The 21,420-nt window shown below is 42.2% G+C and overlaps 1 protein-coding gene across 2 annotated transcripts in view; it reads left to right on the top strand.

Moving 5' to 3' along the window:
• HTT (huntingtin) overlaps positions 1-21,420 on the top strand; it is a 454,111-nt gene that overhangs the window by 386,029 nt on the left and 46,662 nt on the right. For both annotated transcript variants that reach the window (XM_063135886.1, XM_063135887.1), the window contains exons 56-59: positions 394-533; positions 2,104-2,186; positions 9,072-9,202; positions 12,596-12,725. In XM_063135886.1, coding sequence (XP_062991956.1) covers positions 394-533; positions 2,104-2,186; positions 9,072-9,202; positions 12,596-12,725 — 484 coding nt within the window. The remainder of the gene's footprint in view (positions 1-393; positions 534-2,103; positions 2,187-9,071; positions 9,203-12,595; positions 12,726-21,420) is intronic.

Consider the following 21,420-nt stretch of genomic DNA (forward strand, 5'->3'; position numbering starts at 1 on the left):
AAATCGTGCGTTTCTGAGACCTGCGGTTTAAGGCCTGCCCATGCTTCCATCCAGGACTCTCCTTGGTGAACATCACGGAACGCGGAAATGCGCCTTTTAAGGGTCTCCTGGCTTCCATGCTGTGACGTTGACCAAGGAAAGGCCTGGATGGAAGCCTGGAGGGCCTTAGTTAAACCGTGATTTTCCTGGACCAAACAGAGGAAATGGGGATTTCCCCCCAGACCCGAATTGGACGTATGGTCACCCTAGCTTAATTACAATTTTGAATGAGTATTTCATATATTTTCTGAAGAAATAGAACTTGTTCTAAAACCTTTAACAGATAATTTATTGTCAAGATTTATCTTATTATAGAAAGTGCTTTATCCATTTATTCTTTCTGCTGAACTTCAGGTTTGGGAGAAAATTAAATGCCATTAGAGGAATTGTAGAAAAAGAAATCCAAGAAATGGCATCCAAGAGAGATAACATTGCCACCCACCACTTATACCAAGCTTGGGATCCTGTTCCATCTCTGTCCCCTTCTGCTACAGGTATGTGTTGAATGGCAGAAGGCTTTTAGCCCTGCAATTTCTGAAATGTTAATAGATTTGGAAGAAGCCTTTGCTATCCCCATAACCCATGCACATTTGTACTTTGCTTTTGTGCTTTGCTGTTTAATTTGAAATGGGTCTTGCTTCTGCTTGAACACACACAATATTTCTCCTTTAATTATAGATACATAGGATTGTTGTTTATTCATTCAGTCGTTTCCGACTCTTCGTGACTTCATGGACCAGCCCACGCCAGAGCTTTCTGTCGGCCGTTGCCACCCCTAGCTCCCCCAAGGTCAAGTCTGTCACCTCCAGAATATCATCCATCCATCTTGCCCTTGGTCGGCCCCTCTTCCTTTTGCCTTCCACTTTCCCTAGCATCAGCCTCTTCTCCAGGGTATCCTGTCTTCTATGGGTGCCTTAATTTAAGATCCTTCATGCCACAGACCACAACTTGAAATGCTCAAGAGCCACAAGATGTGCATAATCTTAACACAGGCATTCACTTTCTCCCCTTCTTAGGTAAAGCCTGCAGGCGTCACCTATGAGGGCAAAGGCGTGGGGAAAGGGAAAATTAAGATCCCCTTCTGGTATACTGTCATGTAAGAAGAGAAAAAAAGCCTTGACAGAGACAGATTAATTCCCCACCCCTTAGTAAGCCCTGCAGAACATAGATGGAAGAGAATGGGGTGGGGGAAGGGGAGAGGCCCAGTACCTTCTGCTTAACTCCTTGTAAGGAGGCTATACTGACTGGCCTCCTGCCCTTCTCCAGGCCTTAGGAGCCTTTTCTTTCTGCCCCAGATTTGTGGCGGCCTCGGCTTCTTCTTCTTCTTCTTCGGCTTGAGCCTGTTCTCTCTCCTTCCCACACTGCTCATGACCTTTTGCTGTCTTCTGCAGCCAGCACCTCTCTCCTACCTTCCATGCTGTCCACTCATCATGGTCAGCTGCTGCTGATTTTTCTCCCTTCGTCCTCCTTCAGCATTTCCTCCCTCTTCTTTCTCCTGCATGCTGTCAATGTCTCTTCCATTGATCATGTGGCAACAGGTAGATCTTGATCCTAAGAGCACTCCTGGGTATCTTTGAGGGGCTAAATGCTGCTCTATTACAAAAGGACTTGGTTATTTTTCTAGTTGCAGCAGCACGTTTGTTTTTTCCTAAACAGTGGAAGGACAGTATTGTTACACTCTTAGAGATTTGGGTACCATAAGGTATAGCATTTGGCAGTAGCTGAAAAGCTAACCTACCAGAATAGGATGATCAAAGAGCAGATTAAGCCAGATTCCTTCTCTATTTGTCAAGCTTTTATTTCCCGTACAAGTGAAAACAATAACTGAAAACAACCACCAGATTATGGTTGGACTCTTGAGCTTGAAATGGTGGGAGGAATTGAATTGGGAGGAATGACATTGTAGTAAAGATGATGGCCGTTGATCATGGTCTTGTAATGGACAACATATTGAGCACTTGTTTTTTGTGATGTTGTTTCTGAAGTTTAATAAAGCTTTTTTTTAAAGAAACATTTTATTTTGGATATTGTCTAAAACAACTTTATTTTGTCTTTTTATTTCAGGTGCTGTTATCAGCCATGAAAACCTTTTACTGCAGATCAATACAGAGCGTGAAATGGGAAATATGGGATATAAATTAGGACAGGTTTGTTCAAATGCCTTGTCTGTATTCTTTACTTCTAACTAATGAGCATTGCTGAATAGCAATCTTGGGATTTTTAATTAGTTAGATTATTATTTAAAGGAAGACAAATCATATTGCAAACAGGATGAAGTAGTAGTGCTACAAATTTGTAATTTCAGTAACTTTGAAGAGAAGGCTGTGGCCACATACTCTAACACTATTATTTAGGCCTTCTGTAAAGTGAAAAACTTCATACCTCTGGGGTGAACTTACTTCAGTCAGCTAAAACTAGGCTGACATCAGTTTCGCAGAGGACCTTTTCTTCTGTAGCCCCCAGATTGTGGAATGGCCTGCCGGAGGAGATTCGTAAAATTAACTCTCTGTGATTTTAAGGCAGCTTTAAAGACTAGCCTTTTCCGGCAGGCCTATCCAGATCAATATAAAATCAAGAATTTTTAAGATGTATTGATTCTGTACTAATGTTGTTCAAAGGGAGAGGCGGGTAAGAAATAAATATTTTATTATTATTATTATTATTATTATTATTATTATTATTATTATAATACCAAATGCCTCTCCATTCTGCCCTTAAACACAAACCTCCAGTTTCCAGACTGTCTGAGGCTGCTACTATTTTCAAGTATGGGTGTTCTCTTATAGGTTCTTCTCAGTAAGGACAATAATTGCCCGCCCAGTATGTGTATTGCTGTAATACACATTACAGCAATTATGTAATTGTAATTATTATGTAATAATTACATTATGTAATCCTGATGGATAGTTAAATGCCCTCCTGCTTGCCTTAGAAAAAGGGGGATGTTTTACTTCCAGTAGGTTCCATTTTCTTGAAGAAGGCAGGAGGGCATTTTCCCATCTTCCATGTAGGACCAGCTTATTCCTTTGAACAACAGGCACATGAAGGAGAGACCAGTTCTTGGGGTGACTTACAGTCTTACTTTTGCCACATTTACGTGTTTTTCCTGTTTTCTGTAGTATGTTAAGGTTAATGGGGAATCCTTCCTAGAGAGGAGTCAACTGTAGATGCCCCTGCCTCCTGGTTCAATATGGAGAGGGGATATTCCAAAGTATATCTGAGTACAGAACTTAAAAATAAATCCTGTTTTCAAATTGTACTGAACATGACTGTATTCTTCTACTTTGTATGTAGAATGGCCCTGGCATCTCCTGCTTGGGCTAGGAAAGAATCCCGCCTGGAAACCTGGAATTTTATTGCCAGTTAGTGCTGACCATATGTGCCAGTGGACTGCTTCAGCAGCTTCCTATGTCCCTAAGGGGTCCTCTCTCTAGGGGACATAGCTCAGTGGTAGAACACATGCTTTGCAAGCTGAAGGTTCCACATTCAATCCTGGTGTCTCCAGACAAAGGCTAGAAGAGCTGCCTAAAATCCTGGGGAACTATTGCCAGTCAGGTTTGGCAGAACTGAGCTAGATGGACCAACTGTCTGATTCAGAATAAGGCAGTTCCCTGTTGTGTTCCCAATTCCTTGCTGCTTGATGTCAGGCAGGTGCCAACTTTGCTTTGCTTTTGGTCTCTGCACAAGACATGTTTATTCAAATGGATTTTAAGTTTTTTTTATTATTCTATTGTATTTTTATTATTTTTTCTTTCATTCCACATACACCCTTCCTCGGTGTATTGTTCACCTCTGGGAGTGGTTTATAAGTACTGAAAATAAAATAAATAAGATAAAAGGGGAGATACACCAGATACCCTTATTATTATCTTTGTCAGTGGCTGCAAAATATACAGAATATAATATTACCACTACTTGAAGGCAGAGTCAAGCTTTTGGAAATTATAGTTGAATTGAACAAAACAGAAACAAATGATTTTCATTACCGTTCTCAGTTCCAAGGGGCATGAAGTGGAAAAGAAGAGGCAAAGCCGCCTGCATGGTACTAACGCTCCCTCCATCCACATACACACACACACAAACTTACCTTGCAGCTGGGGCAGGTGAAGAGCTGAAGCAGCACAAACTAAGTGCCAAGGCGTGCGTTTCCTCTTCTCCCCACCCCCTTCCCCTACCATGTCAGGGAACAAGATGGCCTGGGTTTGAAATGGCATGACAAGCTTCCTTTACCTCCCCTGTCCTGGTCAGGAAATGAGCAGGCTGAGAAGCAAGGCGATTGATAAAGCCTTGTTGATTGCCAAGATCTAGAAAGCTGTGGAGATATTAGTAATTCCCAAAAAGGGTGGCCTCTTTCTCACCTTTTTTATTATTTCACTGCTGCAAATATTATTGTTGTTGTTGTTGTTGTTGTTATTATTATTCTTTCTCGCTCATGGTGGTTTTTCTAGATGGACATGATGGGCATTGCCAAGTCATGCTGTCTTTTACAGATTCAGAAATTTCCTGACAATTGAGCATGTTTTAAGTATGACTGCTTTCTGCATGTTGGTATGGATGTATTTTGGTAAGCCCAGTTTCTGAAGGTTTTCTGTATAGTTTTTTGATGTGATGCCAGTGACTGATGTGACTAACGGAATAATTGTGACTGTTTCTTGTTGCCATAGTTCTTTGACTTCCACGGCAGTGGAGTATATTTTTCTTTCTTTTCCTCTTACTTTTCAACAACATTTTTATCATTCGGTATTGCTATGTTGAGGAGGTATGTGTGTTTTTCTTTTTTGTCTATGACTGTTATGTCTGGTCGGTTGCAAGGTATTGTTTTGTCAGTATGAATTGTTCTGTCCCAGTATATTTTATGATCTGCATTTTCCAAGATTGTTTCGGGTGAGTATGTATTGGTGTAGGTTGTTTGATAAGGTTGAATTTGATGGCCAGTTGTTGGTGAATTATTTTTGCAGCTGTATTGTGTCTGTCCGTATAGTCCATTTCTGCCAGAATTTTACATCCTCCTGTTTCTTGGAATTGATGGCATAGGTCTGTTGTTACATTGTTGTCTTTTATGATGTATTTTTGGTAGTTCTTGGTTGCTATAACTTGATCCTGTATAGCTATTAGGAATCCTTCTGTTTCTGGAAATAGCTCACCCTTCCTGAGCCATTCATATGATTGATCTTTGTGAGTTCTGTTGTAGTGCTCCCCATGGAGCGCTTTTTGTGCCCATTTTTCTTTTTTTCTCTGTGAGTTAGAGTGGTTGTGTTTGTTCTTTGTTATATAGTGCTAGTTTGAGTGGGGTGTAGTTTTTATCTGCTTTTACTATGGCTCCATGGATGGGGGTGTTTTTAGTGTGGAAGAATTCTCTGAGTGATTTTATCTTTTTAGCATGGATTGTGCCAATGTTCAGCAGACCTCTTCCTCCTTCTTTCCTGCTGGTTGTTATTCTTTCAATGCATGAGATAGGATGGAAAACATGCGGTGTTTTGTGAGTTCGGTGCGATTGTCTCTGTTTATTTCTTTGAGTTCAGTGTGTGACCAGTGTACGATTCCGAATGAGTATGTGAGGATGGATATTGAGTAGGAGTTGATGGCTTTGAAAATGTTTTTAGAGTTGAGTTTGGATTTTAGGATTTGCGATAGGCGAGTTTTGTATTGTAATCTTAGTTGAGTTTTTACTGTAGAGTGATTGATTTTTGTGTTTTGTTGGAATCCTAAGTATTTGTATGTTTCATTTTCTTCCATGCTATCTAGTATTTCGTTATTTAATGTTTCTGCTGTTTCCTCTTCTTTCCATTTTCCTCTTTCTATGTGTAGCACCTTGCATTTTCCTATCTCAAATTCCATTTTCATGTCTGTCATCAGTTCTTCCGTGATTCGCAAGAGGCCTTTTACCTGTGTCAGAGTTGAGGCATAGATTTTGATGTCATCCATGTACAGGAGGTGACTGCTTGTTTTTGGTGTTTTATGTCGATGCCGTATGTGTTGTTGATAAGGGTGTTGGATAGTGGATTGAGACGCAGGCCATAGAGCACTGAATATGTCACCTTGGAATATGCTGAATTTGATATTTATTTTTTCTGTCTGTGTATGATCCTTGTCTGTTGCTAGGTGTATTGTCATTCTCCATGTCTCCATGATTCTTGTCAGAAAGTTTTAGATCGAGGGATGTATTTTGTGTATTTCAAATACTTTTTTCAGCCAACTGTGTGGGACGGAGTCAAAAGTCTTTTTATAGTCTATGTAGCATTATTATTATTATTATTATTATTATTATTATTTCAATTTATATCCCACTTATATACAAAATACTCTAGGCGGCATACAAAGTTAAAAACAATTTTAAAAAGATAAAGCAATCAATAAATTAAGACACAAAACAATATAAATATATATATATATATATATATATATATGTCAGGAATAACATTCCAAAAAGGGAAGGCCTGAGTCTTTCATGCCTTCTTAAAGACATTCAAAGAAGTCAGCAGGTGCATTTCAATTGGCAGGTCATTCTACAGATGATGGGTGGCAAAGGAAAAGGTCCTCTGGTGATTGGCGGCCAATCTCACATTAGGCTGCCACAAGAGATGACCCTCAGAAGACCTTAAGTGGTGGGCTGGAACATAGAGGAGAAGGTACCTTGTACCTAGACCATGTAGGGCTTTAAAGTTAAGAACTAGCACTTTATATTTTGCCTGGAAACAAATTGGCAGCCAGTGTATAGATTTTAAAATTGGTGTCATATAATGGTATCCATGAGATGTCCCAGAGACCAACCTGGCTGCCATGTTTTGTACCAGTTGAAGTTTCCAAACTAAGTATGCAGGCAACCCCAAATATAGCACATTACAGAATTCAAGCCTAGAGGTGACCAGCACATGCACCACCATATTAGAGGAATGGGTGTAGCTGGGCCATCAGCCAAATCTGATAACAGGTACTTCTCACTGTCGCCTCCATCTAGAGAGATAAACTCAATTATTGTTGCTAGCAATGTAGCTGCTCATGCCTGCTTTTCCTTCAGTACATCGTGGTGACAGCTCAGTCATGTTGTAGAAGCATGACTTGGTTTACATGTAATCTCAGTTGGAAAAATCATGACTTATTTGACTGTGAATGAACGCTCTGCATGAACACTCCCTCTTCCCTCTTCCTCGTCCCTCTTCCTCTTGCACATTTGGCTTCAAGAAAAATGTGGTTTATTAAACCACAGTTTCTCCTGATGCCTGATCCGGAAGCTGTGGTTTAAGCACCACCTGCAAACAGGATATAGAACCAGCATAAGGGGGAGAAATGAGTGCACGCACTACAGCCAAGATAGGTCCAAGTGCAAACATAAAAGGTGGGATAGATCCCACTACAGCAATCATTCCTCTGAAAGCCTTATCTAGTATAAGGCCTGCCCTTCTCTTATTCCAACCCTTCTGGGTACTCCAAGGTGACATATTCAGTGCTCTTTGGCCTGCTTCTCAATCCACTATCCAACACCCTTATCAACAACACATACTGCATCGACATAAAACACCAAAAACAAGCAGTCACCTCCTGTACATGGATGACATCAAAATCTATGCCTCAACTCTGACACAGGTAAAAGCACCCATGCGCAAGACCCTAGTTCATGAACCAAGAGACATTGTGCAAGAGGAAAGGACAGTCTATTTCCGCTATTAGCTGTCTTTGTGGAAGATTCTTTACTACACACAGTGCAATTTAAATCCAGAGCCATGGCAGTGTCAGAAGGAATTTATTTATTTATTTATTTAAGCATTTTTATGCCGCCATTCAGCCAAAACAGGCTCTCACGGCAGCTTACAAAAGGATTTATTCACAGTCCCTGCCCACAGGCTTACAGTCTAAAAGACAAGACACAAAAGGAAAGGGGATTGGGAGGGAGGAGGAGGGGGGGAAAGGAAAGCAAATTCAGGCACTACAATCTTAGTTGCAAAGTTCAGCAGTTAAAGTTGACAGTTGGTAGGAGGAGGGAGGGGGCTCTCAGCTGGAGCTGGACCCAGGCACGATGGAGAGGTGTCTGGCTGCTGCTTCCTCCCTCACTGGTGGCCTCTGCAGAATGTGTTTGCTGTAGAACTTGTATGTGGATCGAGATTGCTAGACTTGCCTACAAGGTGCATTTTTTTCTGGAGTCATGCTCTTGGAGAACTATCAAAAGAGCCCTTGTTGAGACCAGGGATGAAAAGGTGTTAACCTCCTAGTAATTGAGAGGAACTCAAAGTTAAAGCCAAACACTTCTTCTGTTTCCCCCAAGAAAACTTACAAGCCACAAGTGTCGGGTGTATCCAAGTCCAAGTGTTCTCACTTCCTTGAACTTGGGAAATCTCAATCACTGCCTTGAACAGTGGGGCATTCTAATTTTTAACTCCTCTTTTTTGCAGTTTTATTAAGTCACCAGGAATGCCAGTTATGACAGAAAGACAGTATACACAATTTTATTTTATTTTTTGCTTTACAAAGGGCTATTTTGCGCTGTCACAGAGCCACCTTCCTCCCACAAAAAATTATGACCTGATTTGCACAATTCTGAGGCACCAATTTTTTTTGTTAAAAGAATTGGCAAACAAAGTGCTCAAAAAAAGGGTAGCGATTGGAGCAGGGTGGAGGCAAAATACACTGGAATACATGCAGGAAGCAGACTGGAGGAATGACGGGGCTCGAGGAGGAAACAAGCCATGCCGAGTCACCAATTAATTGCCTGATCATATGTCAGGAGTAACATGGGTTGGTGAGCAAACAAACAAACAACCCTCAGTGGCTTATGCTCCAGGTTGGCTTAGGGTTATGTGCGAACCAAGCTTAGCCCTTCTCCTGAACATGAACAACAGTCCAGTTATCATGAGAAACGCATAACTACTCTAAGAGAATATCACATACTGACTGGCAAGTGATGCACAGGAAAACAAAAATTAAAAAATAATGACAGTGATACAACTATACAGACAGTGTACTGTGTTAAACTGTATTAGCATTTATGAAATAAAAATATTGACTACTTCTTTCATTCCTTTTTTCTGTTGTTTAAGGTCTCTATCCACTCTGTGTGGCTAGGAAATAACATCACTCCATTGCGGGAAGAAGAGTGGGATGAAGATGAAGATGATGAGAGTGATATCCCTGCAACTTCCTCGGTGCCATCTTCTCCAATCAATTCCAGGTTTTTAATAGTTTTTGACTGGGTTTGGATGACATGATAACCAACAGTGGGTTAAATATTCAACAGTGGGTTAAATAGTCAATGGTTGTTTATTGTGTTGTCTGTCGGGACTTTTTCACACACGGCTGGTTATTCGGGCGAAATAACCAACACAAATAACCAACACTGTGCAGAGTTGATTATTCGTTAATAGTGTCGTGTGTTGGGCACTGTTGATTATTTCATTACACACAGTTGGTTATTTTCAGTGACTACAGAGTTCCCTGGCAAGAACAACCAAAGTGGTGGCTGCTGCTCTAGCCCACCCGGCAGAACTCGCAATGGCCAATGAGATATCAGCGGGAGGACTGAAAAGGGGAGAGAGGGCAGGGGGGACGCTGGCCTTAATCTACACCACAGTTGATTTTAATCATGTTGTGTGGGGAGTACCCCCTTGATAATCAATCGTGGAGTTGACTATTAACCAAGTTAAAACAATATATAATTTAAAAGCAGTTAAAACAATGTGCCATCTTAGTGAATTTAACCATCAAAGGCTTTGTTAAAAAAACATGTTTTTACTTGGCGTCGAAATGAAATCAGTGTTGATGCCAGTCGGGCCTTTAAGGGGAGGGCATTTCACAGTCTGGGTGCCACAACAGACAAAGCCCTCTCCCTTGTCCCATCATAGCGTATATGTTGCGTTGGTGGGATGCAGAGAAGGGCTCCTTCAACAGATCTCAAGTCTCAGGCAAGTATCGCGGTCCCAAGCCATTTAGGGCTTTAAACGTCATTACCAGCACCTTGAATTCTGACCGAAAGCGTATAGGCAGCCAGTGCAATTCCTTTAAGACTGGTGTTATGTGGTCTCTGTAAGATGTACCCACCAGCAGTCTAGCTCCTGCATTTTGCACTAGCTGCAACTTCCGAGTCGTCTTCAAGGGAGCTCCACGTAGAGTGCATTGCAGTAGTCTAATTGGGGAGTTACCAGTGCATGCACCACTGTGGCTAGATTGCCCCTGTCCAGGAAAGGACAGCTGAAGCTGCCCCCAAGTACTCCATGCCACGGAGTCCACCTGGGCCTCCAGTGACATTGATGGATGTCAAGTACTCCCAAGCTACGTACCTTCTCCTTCAGAGGGAGTGTCACATCATCCAGAACAAGTTGCTTACCCAATTCCCAGACTCGGGAACCACCAGTCCACAGAGCTTCCATCTTATCAGGATTCAGCTTCAGTTTATTGGCCCTCATACAGCCCATTACAGCCTCCAGGCACTGGTCTATTCCATAGACATATAACACACTATTAGAAACCTTAAAAAGCAGCGAGACTCATCAAATACCTTATAAGATTAAAACTTCTAGATTAAATAACCTTTGAACAGTGAGACATTACAGTAAAGGAGATGGATTACCATATATCACACCTTGCCTATCATTCCAAACCATCCTAAATGGCTCCTAATCCTGTTCAGATTTATTTATTCTGTATCTTCTTTGCTTAATCCAAAGAACCCTTGTAATTTTGCTTAGGATTGCCAAACCCCGCATTTTTAAAATAACACTCTTTTAGTTTAGGCATTTCCTTTCTTGTCCAATACTTGTCATAAAGAAGACATGCTGCTAATATAATACAAAATAATATTTTTTTCTTTGTTGTTTGATACCGCACCTTTCAGATAAGTTAATGAGCAAATTCTAGGATCAAACAGTACAGTATATTTCAGAATATTACTAATATTACAAATAATTTATTTCCAGAATCTCCTTTCCTCAGAGCAATTCCATGAACAATTCATAAAGTCTGTTCTTCCTTTTCCACACTTCCAACAAATATTCTTAAAATTTTCATAGATCTTAGATAACTGTAAAGGAGTCACATACCACTGACTCAGAAGCTTAATTTGATTTTCTATTAAAGACATTGAGGCTGTATATCTATTTAAGTTATTCCAAATATCTGATGTTCTTTCTCCCAATTTTTTTCTCTTAACTTTGAATTTAAGAGTCTTTTATTTTCTTCAATGTGCATTATAATTTTGTAGATTTCGGTTAGCGTCCTTTTGGTTTGTTCCACATTATATTCTCAAATTCTTAATCCTCCCTCCTGATTTCTTAACCAGCTATTTAATCACGTTTAATTTGAAAGTATTCAAACAATCCTGTTCTTGTATTAAGCATTTCCCCCTCCAATTGGTCAAAAGGTTTAATGTGATCACCATCAGTCCAATCAACAGATTTTTCAACCCCATGTTGCCATTTTATAAAGTTACCCGGTAGTGCAGCTCCACTTTGTGAGAGAGGACACTCAGGAGCAATTGTGTCCACCGCCCTGGCCATTTCTCCATTCCAGAGATTGACCAGGGCTCCGACAGAATCGCCTGCTGAAGCAACAGGAAAATCCCCAAGAGCCATCAGGAAACCATTCGGATCCATCAGCCTCCTGGGGTGGACCATCTTAATTGGTCCTCCACCCCTACAGGTTCTGAGTGCCAGCAAGTCTAAACCCCACCAGGTAGTGATCTGTCCATGACAACGGAACTATAGAGAGTTCCTCCACTCTCAGATCCCTGTCACCTCCAGATCCCTGTCACCCCACCCAACAAAGAAAACAAGGCCCAAAGTGTGCCCAACAGCATGGGTGGGGCCAGATACTATTTGGAATAGTCATGGTGGACATGAAGTCCTGAGCTGCTCCCGACAGGACAGCCTCAGCATGGATATTGAAATTCCCCAGAACAACAAGCTGGGTGGACTCCAACACCAACCCTGAGACTACCCCAGCTAGCTCAGGAAGGGAGACTGTTGAACAGTGGGGTGGACAGTACACCAAAAAAAATCATTATTCTGTCCCGGGCACCTACCTTCAGATACACACATTTGAACCCTGCAGACTGGGACAGGGCACCTGGTCAGGGGAATGGAATCCTGATAGACCACTGCCACTCCACCTCCCCGCGCCCCCCAGGCCTTGTCTGGTGCTGGACAGAGAACCCTGGTGGGCAAAGCTGAGAGAGTTTAACTCCCCCAGCTTCATCCAACCAGGTCTCTGTGATACAGGCCAGGTTGGCATGCTCATCCAGGATCAAGTCCTGGATAGCTGTTGTTTTCCCATTCAGCGACCTGGCATTCACTAGCAGCAATTTCAACACTTACACACACACACACACACACACACACACACACACACACACACACCCCTTCACATCCCTAGTCTCTACCCTTGGGCTGCAATAGTTGATTGGTGCTCCAAATCCAATGGTCAGGTAAAAATGAATTAGGACTTAGTTAATTGACAGAGTCATTGCTCCCACCTAAGATCTACTATGCTTCTCCCCAGGGGACTAATTTAAATTATTTTTTAAAAATTGGCAATCTAGTGTAATACTAACTTTGCTTGTGTTTGGTTATAGAAAACACCGTGCTGGTGTAGATATACATTCATGTTCTCAGTTCTTGCTGGAGTTGTACAGTCAATGGATTCTGCCATCAAACCCAATCAAGAGGACACCAGTTATTTTAATCAGCGAAGTTGTCCGATCTGTAGGTGTTAATGTTTTCAATCTCATAAATCATAGATATGTTGTTTCAAAATGTTTGGGAATAAGGAAAACTGCTTACATTCAGAAGTGTTTTTTTTAAACTATTCTGGTGGATAAAATAGCAACATTTTAATAAAAAACACTGTAATAAATTTTGTCTAATCAGAACACTCATTGAATAATTAAGGAAGCAAACTTATGGGCTCTAGACAGCAGCCTGGTTCAGACAACACGCTAAACCATGCTGCTTAACCACAAAATGGTTAAGGGAATGCATACTGCATTCTGGGGGCCCCTAGGATACTTTGGATTTGTGGATCCAAAGTCGGAGGCAGCGCTTCCACTTTGGATCCAGGGATCTGCATCCAAGCCCACCCCCCTCCTCCTCTCCCAGCGCAGAAAGAATATCACCATCAAGGTGAAGTTTGCTAAGTGACCTTGAGCTGACACAAAGTAGTATTTCTGGAGTTGGAGAGAATGTTCCTTCAGATTGCAGGAACAATATGACCCCAGTATCTGCCATATTGGAGTAACTGCTCTTCCATTCAGGGAAAGACCTAGTGTAATTTTCACCATGAATTAGAACAAAGGTCTTCAAACTTTTTGGAGCCATGAGGCTTAATCGACATTTTGAAAAAGTGCCTTGGTATTACCACAAATTGGCTGCAGTAGGTATGTTTGGGACCAATCACAAAAACGTTGGGAGTGCCCCCTTATCTCTGTTAGTGTGTGCAAGTATGATTGTGTATCTTGTGTCTGTGCTACTCACTCTGGCTTCTCCCCCCCCCTCTCTCTGTCATGTTCCCTGGTTCTAAGACTTGGATTCAACCAAGTCACAGGTCAGGGGGATCCCCCAGCATATCTTCTATAATGCTTGGCCAGAGAATGCCCCTCCCCCATCCTCTGAGGATGACACCCGTGCAGCTTTTCCTGTTCCTCAGCCACACAGGAGCATGGCACTACAGTAACTGACACTGGCCCTTTAAGAAGTGTACTCAGCGTCCAGCAGGGGTGGAGGAAACCAAAGCCCAGGCTCTGCCAGCCCTCCTAAGGTCTCAGTCAACTTCAGTACTTTGCTGGAACAACAGTTCTTTAAGGGAGAATTTCCAGGGAGCACTTTATGCAGAGCACTCTTTCAAAGTCTAGCCTTGTCTCACCTGAATCTTGCCTTGCTTAGTGTGACCCAGAATAGACGATGAACACTGTGTGCAGACTGCTGACCTTGGGCCTCACACATAGCCTGGACACGCTCTCCCCCGCCTCTTTTTCTCCTCTCTCTCTCTCTGTGTGTCTGTGTCTGTCTCACTGTTTTCCAATGCCCATGCAGGTGAATAGAGCAATTTCTTCTTTCACTTGCATAATCTGAGAAAAAGCTCCCTGCTCAAAATTGGTGGGAGGGTGGGTGAAGTCCACCTCCTCTAAGGATCCAGTTGCATCTAGGGTCCTTTCTGGGGAGTGCTACTGTTGTTGCTTGGAAGTGGGGGTTTCCTCCCCATTTAAAAATAATGGAGAACCACTCCACTGACTTGTATAGAGACGAGGAAAGCCCTCTTGCTGAACATTGGTTGGAGGGCAGGCAAATCTGCCCCAACCCAGCCATTTTTTGGCTAGGAGGAAATCCCCCCGTTATACAAGTGCATGGGCAAATCATTCTGTTCACTTGCAGAGGGGGGAATACCTTGGTAGGCACTTCAGCCTGGTCTTGCAGGTGCACTGGCACCTGTGGGAGCCATGTTGGAAACTCCTGGATTAGGTCGTATGCCTTTGTAATCGCTGTTCAATGCATAGAAACTGTAAAAATAAGCAAGTAAATAAAATGCTTTAAAGTTGTTAATAATAATACTGCCCAAGCCATGTTATTTAATAACTATGTTATTAAATAACTATGTTATTAAACTATGTTATTAAATATTAAAGGCTTACTTTTCTAGCTTCTACTTCAGCTGGGCCAGCTGCTCTTCCATTATTATTATTATTATTATTATTATTATTATTTATTTATTTATTTATATAGCACCATCAATGTACATGGTGCTGTACAGAGTAAAACAGTAAATAGCAAGACCCTGCCGCCTAGGCTTACAATCTAATAAAATCATAGTAAAACAATAAGGAGGGGAAGAGAATGCAAACAGGTACAGGGTAGGGTAAGGAGGCACAGGGTAGGGTAAAACTAACAGTAGAAAGTAACAGTAGAAGTCTGCACAACATCAAGTGTTAAAAGCTTTAGGAAAAAGAAAAGTTTTTAGTTGAGCTTTAAAAGCTGCGGTTGAACTTGTAGTTCTCAAATGTTCTGGAAGAGCATTCCAGGCGTAAGGGGCAGCAGACGAAAATGGACGAAGCCGAGCAAGGGAAGTAGAGACCCTTGGGCAGGCGAGAAACATGGCATCAGAGGAACGAAGAGCACGAGTGGGGCAATAGTGTGAGATGAGAGAGGAGAGATAGGAAGGAGCTAGACCGTGAAAAGCTTTGAAGGTTAACAGGAGAAGTTTATATTGGATTCTGAAGTGAATTGGAAGCCAATGAAGAGATTTCAGAAGCGGAGTAACATGGTCGGAGCGGTGAGCCAAGAAGATGATCTTTGCGGCAGAGTGGTGAACAGAAACCAACGGACTGATGTGAGAAGAAGGAAGGCCAGAGAGAAGAAGGTTGCAGTAGTCCAACCGTGAAATAACCAGTGCATGAACAAGCGTCTTGGCAGAAGAGACAGACAAAAATGATTGAATCCTGGCAATATTATACAGGAAAAATCGACAAGATTTAGCTACTGCCTCAACCCTGAGCTTCTGCTCAGCTCCAAAGACGGGTGAGGTGCTGGACGACTGGAGGAGGGCTAATGTTGTCCCTATCTTCAAAGAGGGCAAAAAGGAGGAACCTGGGAACTACAGACCAGTCAGTCTGACATCCATCCCTGGGAAAATTCTGGAGCAGATTATAAAGAAGCCAATATGTAAACACCTTGAAATCAATGCAGTGATTACTAGAAGCCAACATGGATTTGTCAAGAACAAATCCTGTCAGACTAATTTGATCTCATTTTTGATAGGATAACCACCCTTGTGGACTGTGGGAATGCTGTGGATGTCATATATCTTGACTTCAGCAAAGCTTTTGACAAAGTGCCCCATGATATTCTGATTAAGAAACTAGCTAAAAGTGGGCTAGATGGAACAACTATTAGGTGGATTCACAGTTGGCTACAGAATCGGACTCAAAGACTACTTATCAACGGAACCTTCTCAAACTGGGGAGAGGCAACGAGTGGGGTACCACAGGGCTCGGTCCTGGGCCCAGTGCTCTTCAACATTTTTATTAATGATTTGGATGAGGAGGTGCAGGGAACGCTTATCAAATTTGCAGATGACACCAAATTGGGTGGGATAGCTAATACCCTGGAAGACAGAAACAAACTTCAAAGTGATCTTGATAGGCTGGAGTGCTGGGCTGAAAACAACAGAATGAAATTTAATAGGGATAAATGCCAAGTTCTACATTTAGGGAATAGAAACCAAATGCACTGTTACAAGATGGTGGATACTTGGCTCAGCAATACTACAAACGAGAAGGATCTTGGAATTGTTGTAGATCCTGAATATGAGCTGAATATGAGCCAACAGTGCGATATGGCTGCAAGAAAGGCCAATGCTATTTTAGGCTGCATTAATAAGAAGTATAGCTTCCAAATCGTGTGAGGTACTGGTTCCTCTCTATTCGGCCCTGGTTAGGCCTCATCTAGAGTATTGTGTCCAGTTCTGGGTTCCACAATTCAAGAAGGACGCAGACAAGCTGGAGCATGTTCAGAGGAGGGCAACCAGGATGACCAGGATGATAGCACTCTTCAAATACTTAAACGGTTGTCACACAGAGGAGGGTCAGGATCTCTTCTCCATCCTTCCAGAGTGCAGGACACGGAATAACGGGCTCAAGTTAAAGGAAGCCAGATTCCAGCTGTACATAATGAAAAACGTCCTGACTGTTAGAGCAGTACGACAATGGAATCAGTTACGTAGGGAGGTTGTGGGCTCTCCCACACTAGAGGCATTCAAGAGGCAGCTGGACAGCCATCTGTCAGGGATGCTTTAGGGTGGATTCCTGTATTGAGCAGGGGGTTGGACTTGATGGCCTTGTAGGCCCCTTCCAACTCTACTATTCTATGATTCTATGATCTACAATGGTAGCCTTTGGGCTATAGTGTTCTAATCCCGTTCAACCTTGATTTTATGGGAAAATTAAAGCTAAATATAATAAAATGTGTACCTTGGCCTTCAGGAAATCTGATTCAGAGCAATGATAAGTAGGGCCCCATGGCTTAACAAGAAGAGAACTTCAAGAGGGGTGGAAATTCCTTAAAAAGGAGATGCTGAAGTCCCAAGTGATTGGAAAGCAGAAGGGGAAGCTGATATAAGAAGCCAATGGCGCTGCCCCCAACGCAGAGCAAAGTCAGAATGAGCTGAGGTGGCCAAAGGAGGCTCAAGAAGGAGAAGGAGGAGGGCTTCTTCAGATATGCTCAAAGTTAAAGGGGAGGACAAAAGTAGTAGTAGATCACCTGCTCAACAACGATGGCAAAAAGCTGGCAGGGAACACGGGAAACGTCAAAATGTTCAGTTCCCAATTTGACTCTGTCTTCTCTCAAATGAGGATCTGTGTCCCATCTGGCATATTGTATGTGACAAACAGGCTGATGCAGTGATCTCTGAAGGCCAGCATGGATTTGTCAAGAATAATTCCTGCCAGATTAATCTTATTTCATTTTCTTGATTGGGTAACTTCCTTAATAGATCATGGAAATATTGTGGAACTAATATATCATGATAATATATCTTTGACTAAGTGCCCCGTGATATTCTGATTAACAAGCTAGTTAAGTGTGGGCTGGTTTAACAAGCTAGTTAAGTGGTGGTATTACTACTAGGTGAATCCACAGTTGGTTAGAGAACCATACTCCAAAAGTGCTTGTCAATGGTTCCTCACCAAACTGGAGAGAGATATCAAGGGAGTGGGGCAAAGCTTGGTCCTGGGCCCTGTACTCTTCATTATTTGTATTAATGACATGATGAAAGTGGTAGAGGGAATGCTTATCAAATTTGCAGATGACACAAAATTGTGTAGGATAGCTAATACCTTAGAACTGTGGTCTTCAATTGAACCCACCTTGAACACTCAACCTGAAACATTGGACCCACTTTCACTTTTTTTTCATGCCCAACATTGGGGTAACAGCTTTGCCATGATCCATCTGGACTGCTCTCGTGAGCTACTTTTGGGTTGCGACCCACCAGTTGAAGACTACTGCCTTAGAAGACAGAAACAACATTCAAAATGACCTTACATAGAAAAGTGCAAAGTTCTTCATTTAGGAAAGAGAAATCATCAAATCATAAAATAGCATTGGAAGGGGCTTATAAGACCTTCGAGTCCAACTCCCTGCTTAAAGCCCCATGAAGAGAGACTGAAACAACTGGGCATGTTTAGCTTGGAGAAGAGGAGATTGAGGGGAAACATTATAGCACTTTTCCAGCTCAATGCCGGAATCCACCCTAAAGCATCCCCGACAGATGGTTGTCCAGCTGCCTCTTGAATGCCTCTAGTATGGGAGAGCCCACAACCTCCCTAGGTCATTGGTTCCATTGTCGTACTGCTCTTACAGTAAGGAAGTTTTCCCCGATATCTAGCCAGAATCTGGCATCTTGTTAAGTTGAGCCCATTAGTCTGTGTCCTGCACCCTGGGATGATCAAGAAGAAATCTTGTGTTACAACCTTTCAACAATTTGAAGAGTTCTATCATGTCTCCCCTCAGTCTTCTCTTCTCAAGGCTAAACATGCCCAGTTTTTCAGTATTTCCTCATAGGGCTTTGTTTCCAGGCTGTTGATCATCCTCGTTGCCCTCCTCTGAACACGCTCCAGCTTGTCTGCATCCTTCTTGAAGCGTGGTACCCAGGACTGGATGCAGTACTCAAAATGAGGTCTAAGCAGGGCCGAATAGAGGGGAACCAGTACCTCGTGCGAGTTGGAAGCTGTATTTCTATTAATGCAGCCCAAAATAGCATTTGCTTTTTTGCAGTTGCATCACAATGTTGGCTCATATTCAGCTTGTGATCTACAATAATTCCAAGATCCTTCTCGTTTGTAGTGTTGCTGAGCCAAGTATCCCCCATCTTGTAACTGTGCATTTGGTTTCTATTTCCTAGATGTAGAACTTGGCATTTATCCTTACTAAATTTCATTCTGTTGTTTTCAGCCCAGCACTCCAGCCTATCACGATCTCTTTGAAGTTTGTTTCTGTCTTCCAGGGTATTAGCTATCCCACCCAATTTGGTGTCATCTGCAAATTTGATCAGCATTCCCTGTACCTCCTCATCCAAATCATTAATAAAAATGTTGAAGAGCACTGGGCCCAGGACTGAGCCCTGAGGTACCCCACTCATTACCTCCCCGCACTCCAGTTTGAGAAGGTACCGTTGATAAGCACTCTTTAAGTCCGACTCTGTAGCCAACTGTGGATCCACCTAATAGTTGTTCCATCTAGCCCATGTTTAGCTAGTTTGCTAATCAGAATGACATGGGGAACTTTGTCAAAAGTTTTGCCGAAGTCAAGCATTCCTACGGTCCACAAGGGAGGTTACCCGATCAAAAACTGCGATCGCAGTAGTCTGACAGGATTTGTTCTCGACAAATCCATGTTGGCTTCTATTAATCACTTCATTTCCAAGCTGCTTACCGATTGACTACTTTAAAAACTGCTTCAAAAATTTCCCAGGGGTTGATGTCAGATGAACTGGTCTGTAGTTCCCGGGTTCCTCTTTTTGCACTTTTTGAAGATAGGGACAACGTTAGCCCTCCTCTAGTCATCCAGCACTTCACCCGTCTTCCATATTTTTGCAAAGACAATAGAGGTTCTGAGAGTTCTTCAGCCAACTCCCTTATTAATTTATTATTATTATTAATATTTATTTATATAGCACCATCAATTTTCATGGTGCTGTACAGAACAAAATAAAACAGAATACAAAACACCCTGCCATATGGCTTACATTCTAAAAACACAATAACAAACAAACAGGGAGGGGGAACGCCAACCAGCATGGGGGACAATAAAACAAATAATAAAAACTAGTATCATCACACTACGGATTATAAACATTTGAGAAAAGAAATGTTTTCAAGTAAGATTTAAAAACTGAAATCGACGTTGCAGTTTGCAGGTGCGCTGGAAGAGAATTCCAGGCATAGGGGGCAGCGAGCGAAAACGAGTGAGAGAAGTAGAAACTCTTGGGCGAGTTAGAGACATAGTGTTATGAGAGCGAAGGGTGTGAGCAGGACAGTAAGGTGAAATAAGAGATGAGAGATAGGGAGGAGCCAGACCATGACAAGCTTTACAAGTCAAAAGGAGAAGCTTGTATTGAATTCTGTAGGAGACAGGGAGCCAGTGAAGAGATTTTAGAAGTGGGGTGACGTGATCAAAACAATGAGCCAGAAAAATAATGTTAGCCGCAGAATGATGAATGGAAACCAATGGGGAAGGATGAGAAGAAGGAAGACCAGTCAACAGGAGATTACAATAGTCCAAGCGGGAAATAACCAAGGCATGAATGAGAGTCTTGGCAGAAGAGTCTTGGCAGAAGAACAGGCAAATTCTAGAGAAGTTATACAAGAAGAAACGACAGGACTTAGCTACAGCCTCAATATGGGAGGGAAAAGAAAGTGAAGAGTTAAAAATAAAACCAAGACTATGAGCTTCCTCAACAGGATAGAGTATAACATTATTAACAGTGATAGAAAACGAGAGAAGAGGAGAGGATTTAGGAGGAAAAACTATCAGTTCCGTTTTTGCCATGTTTAGTTTCAGGCGATGCCAAAGCATCCAGGCTGAGGCATTGGTGAGACAGGCCGAGATACGATCCTGAACATTGGAAGACAAATCAGGAGATGAAAGGTATAGTTGGGTATCATCGGCATACAGATGGTATTGAAGACCATGAGAATGAATAAGATTACCCAAAGATAATGTATAAAGAGAAAACAACAACGGGCCAAGCACAGAGCCCTATGGAACCCCTACTGAAAGGGGAAAGGAAGGAGATGAGAGGCCATTAGCCAACACGTTAAATGACTGGCCTGATAAATAAGAGGCGAAACAGTCATAGACTGAATCTCGAAAACCAAGGTCGCGAAGGGAGTAGAATAGAAGATCGTGATCAACCGTATCAAAGGCCATGGTAAGGTTCAGAAGAATAAGGACAGAGTAGAGGCCTTTTGACTTGGCAAGAAGGAGATCGTTAATAATCTTAGTAAGGTCGGTCTCAGTGGAATGAAGACTACAAAAACCAGACTGAAAAGGATCCAAAGCAGAGGTAGTAGAGAGAAAGTCAAGGCAACGGGAGTAGACCACCTGTTCCAAAACCTTTGAGACAAAAGGCAACAAAGAGACAGGGCGGTAGTTAGAAAGTGAAAGCATGTCGAGATGTTTTTTAAGAATAGGAGAAACTGGCATCTTTGTTAAACAGAAGGAAATTAACCAAAAGACAAAGAAGTGTTGATAATGTGGAGCAGAGAAGGAAGAATAACAGGAGTAAAATTAATAAAAACACGGGAAGGGATGGGGTCAAGAGAGCAGGTAGAAGGATTAGAAGAAGACAATATTCTTGAAAGTTCATCCGCCAAATTCGGAGAGAACTCAGAAAAGGTAACAGAAGGAA

Source organism: Elgaria multicarinata, chromosome 10 (assembly GCF_023053635.1).
Source record: "Elgaria multicarinata webbii isolate HBS135686 ecotype San Diego chromosome 10, rElgMul1.1.pri, whole genome shotgun sequence".
Classification (NCBI taxonomy): domain Eukaryota; kingdom Metazoa; phylum Chordata; class Lepidosauria; order Squamata; family Anguidae; genus Elgaria; species Elgaria multicarinata.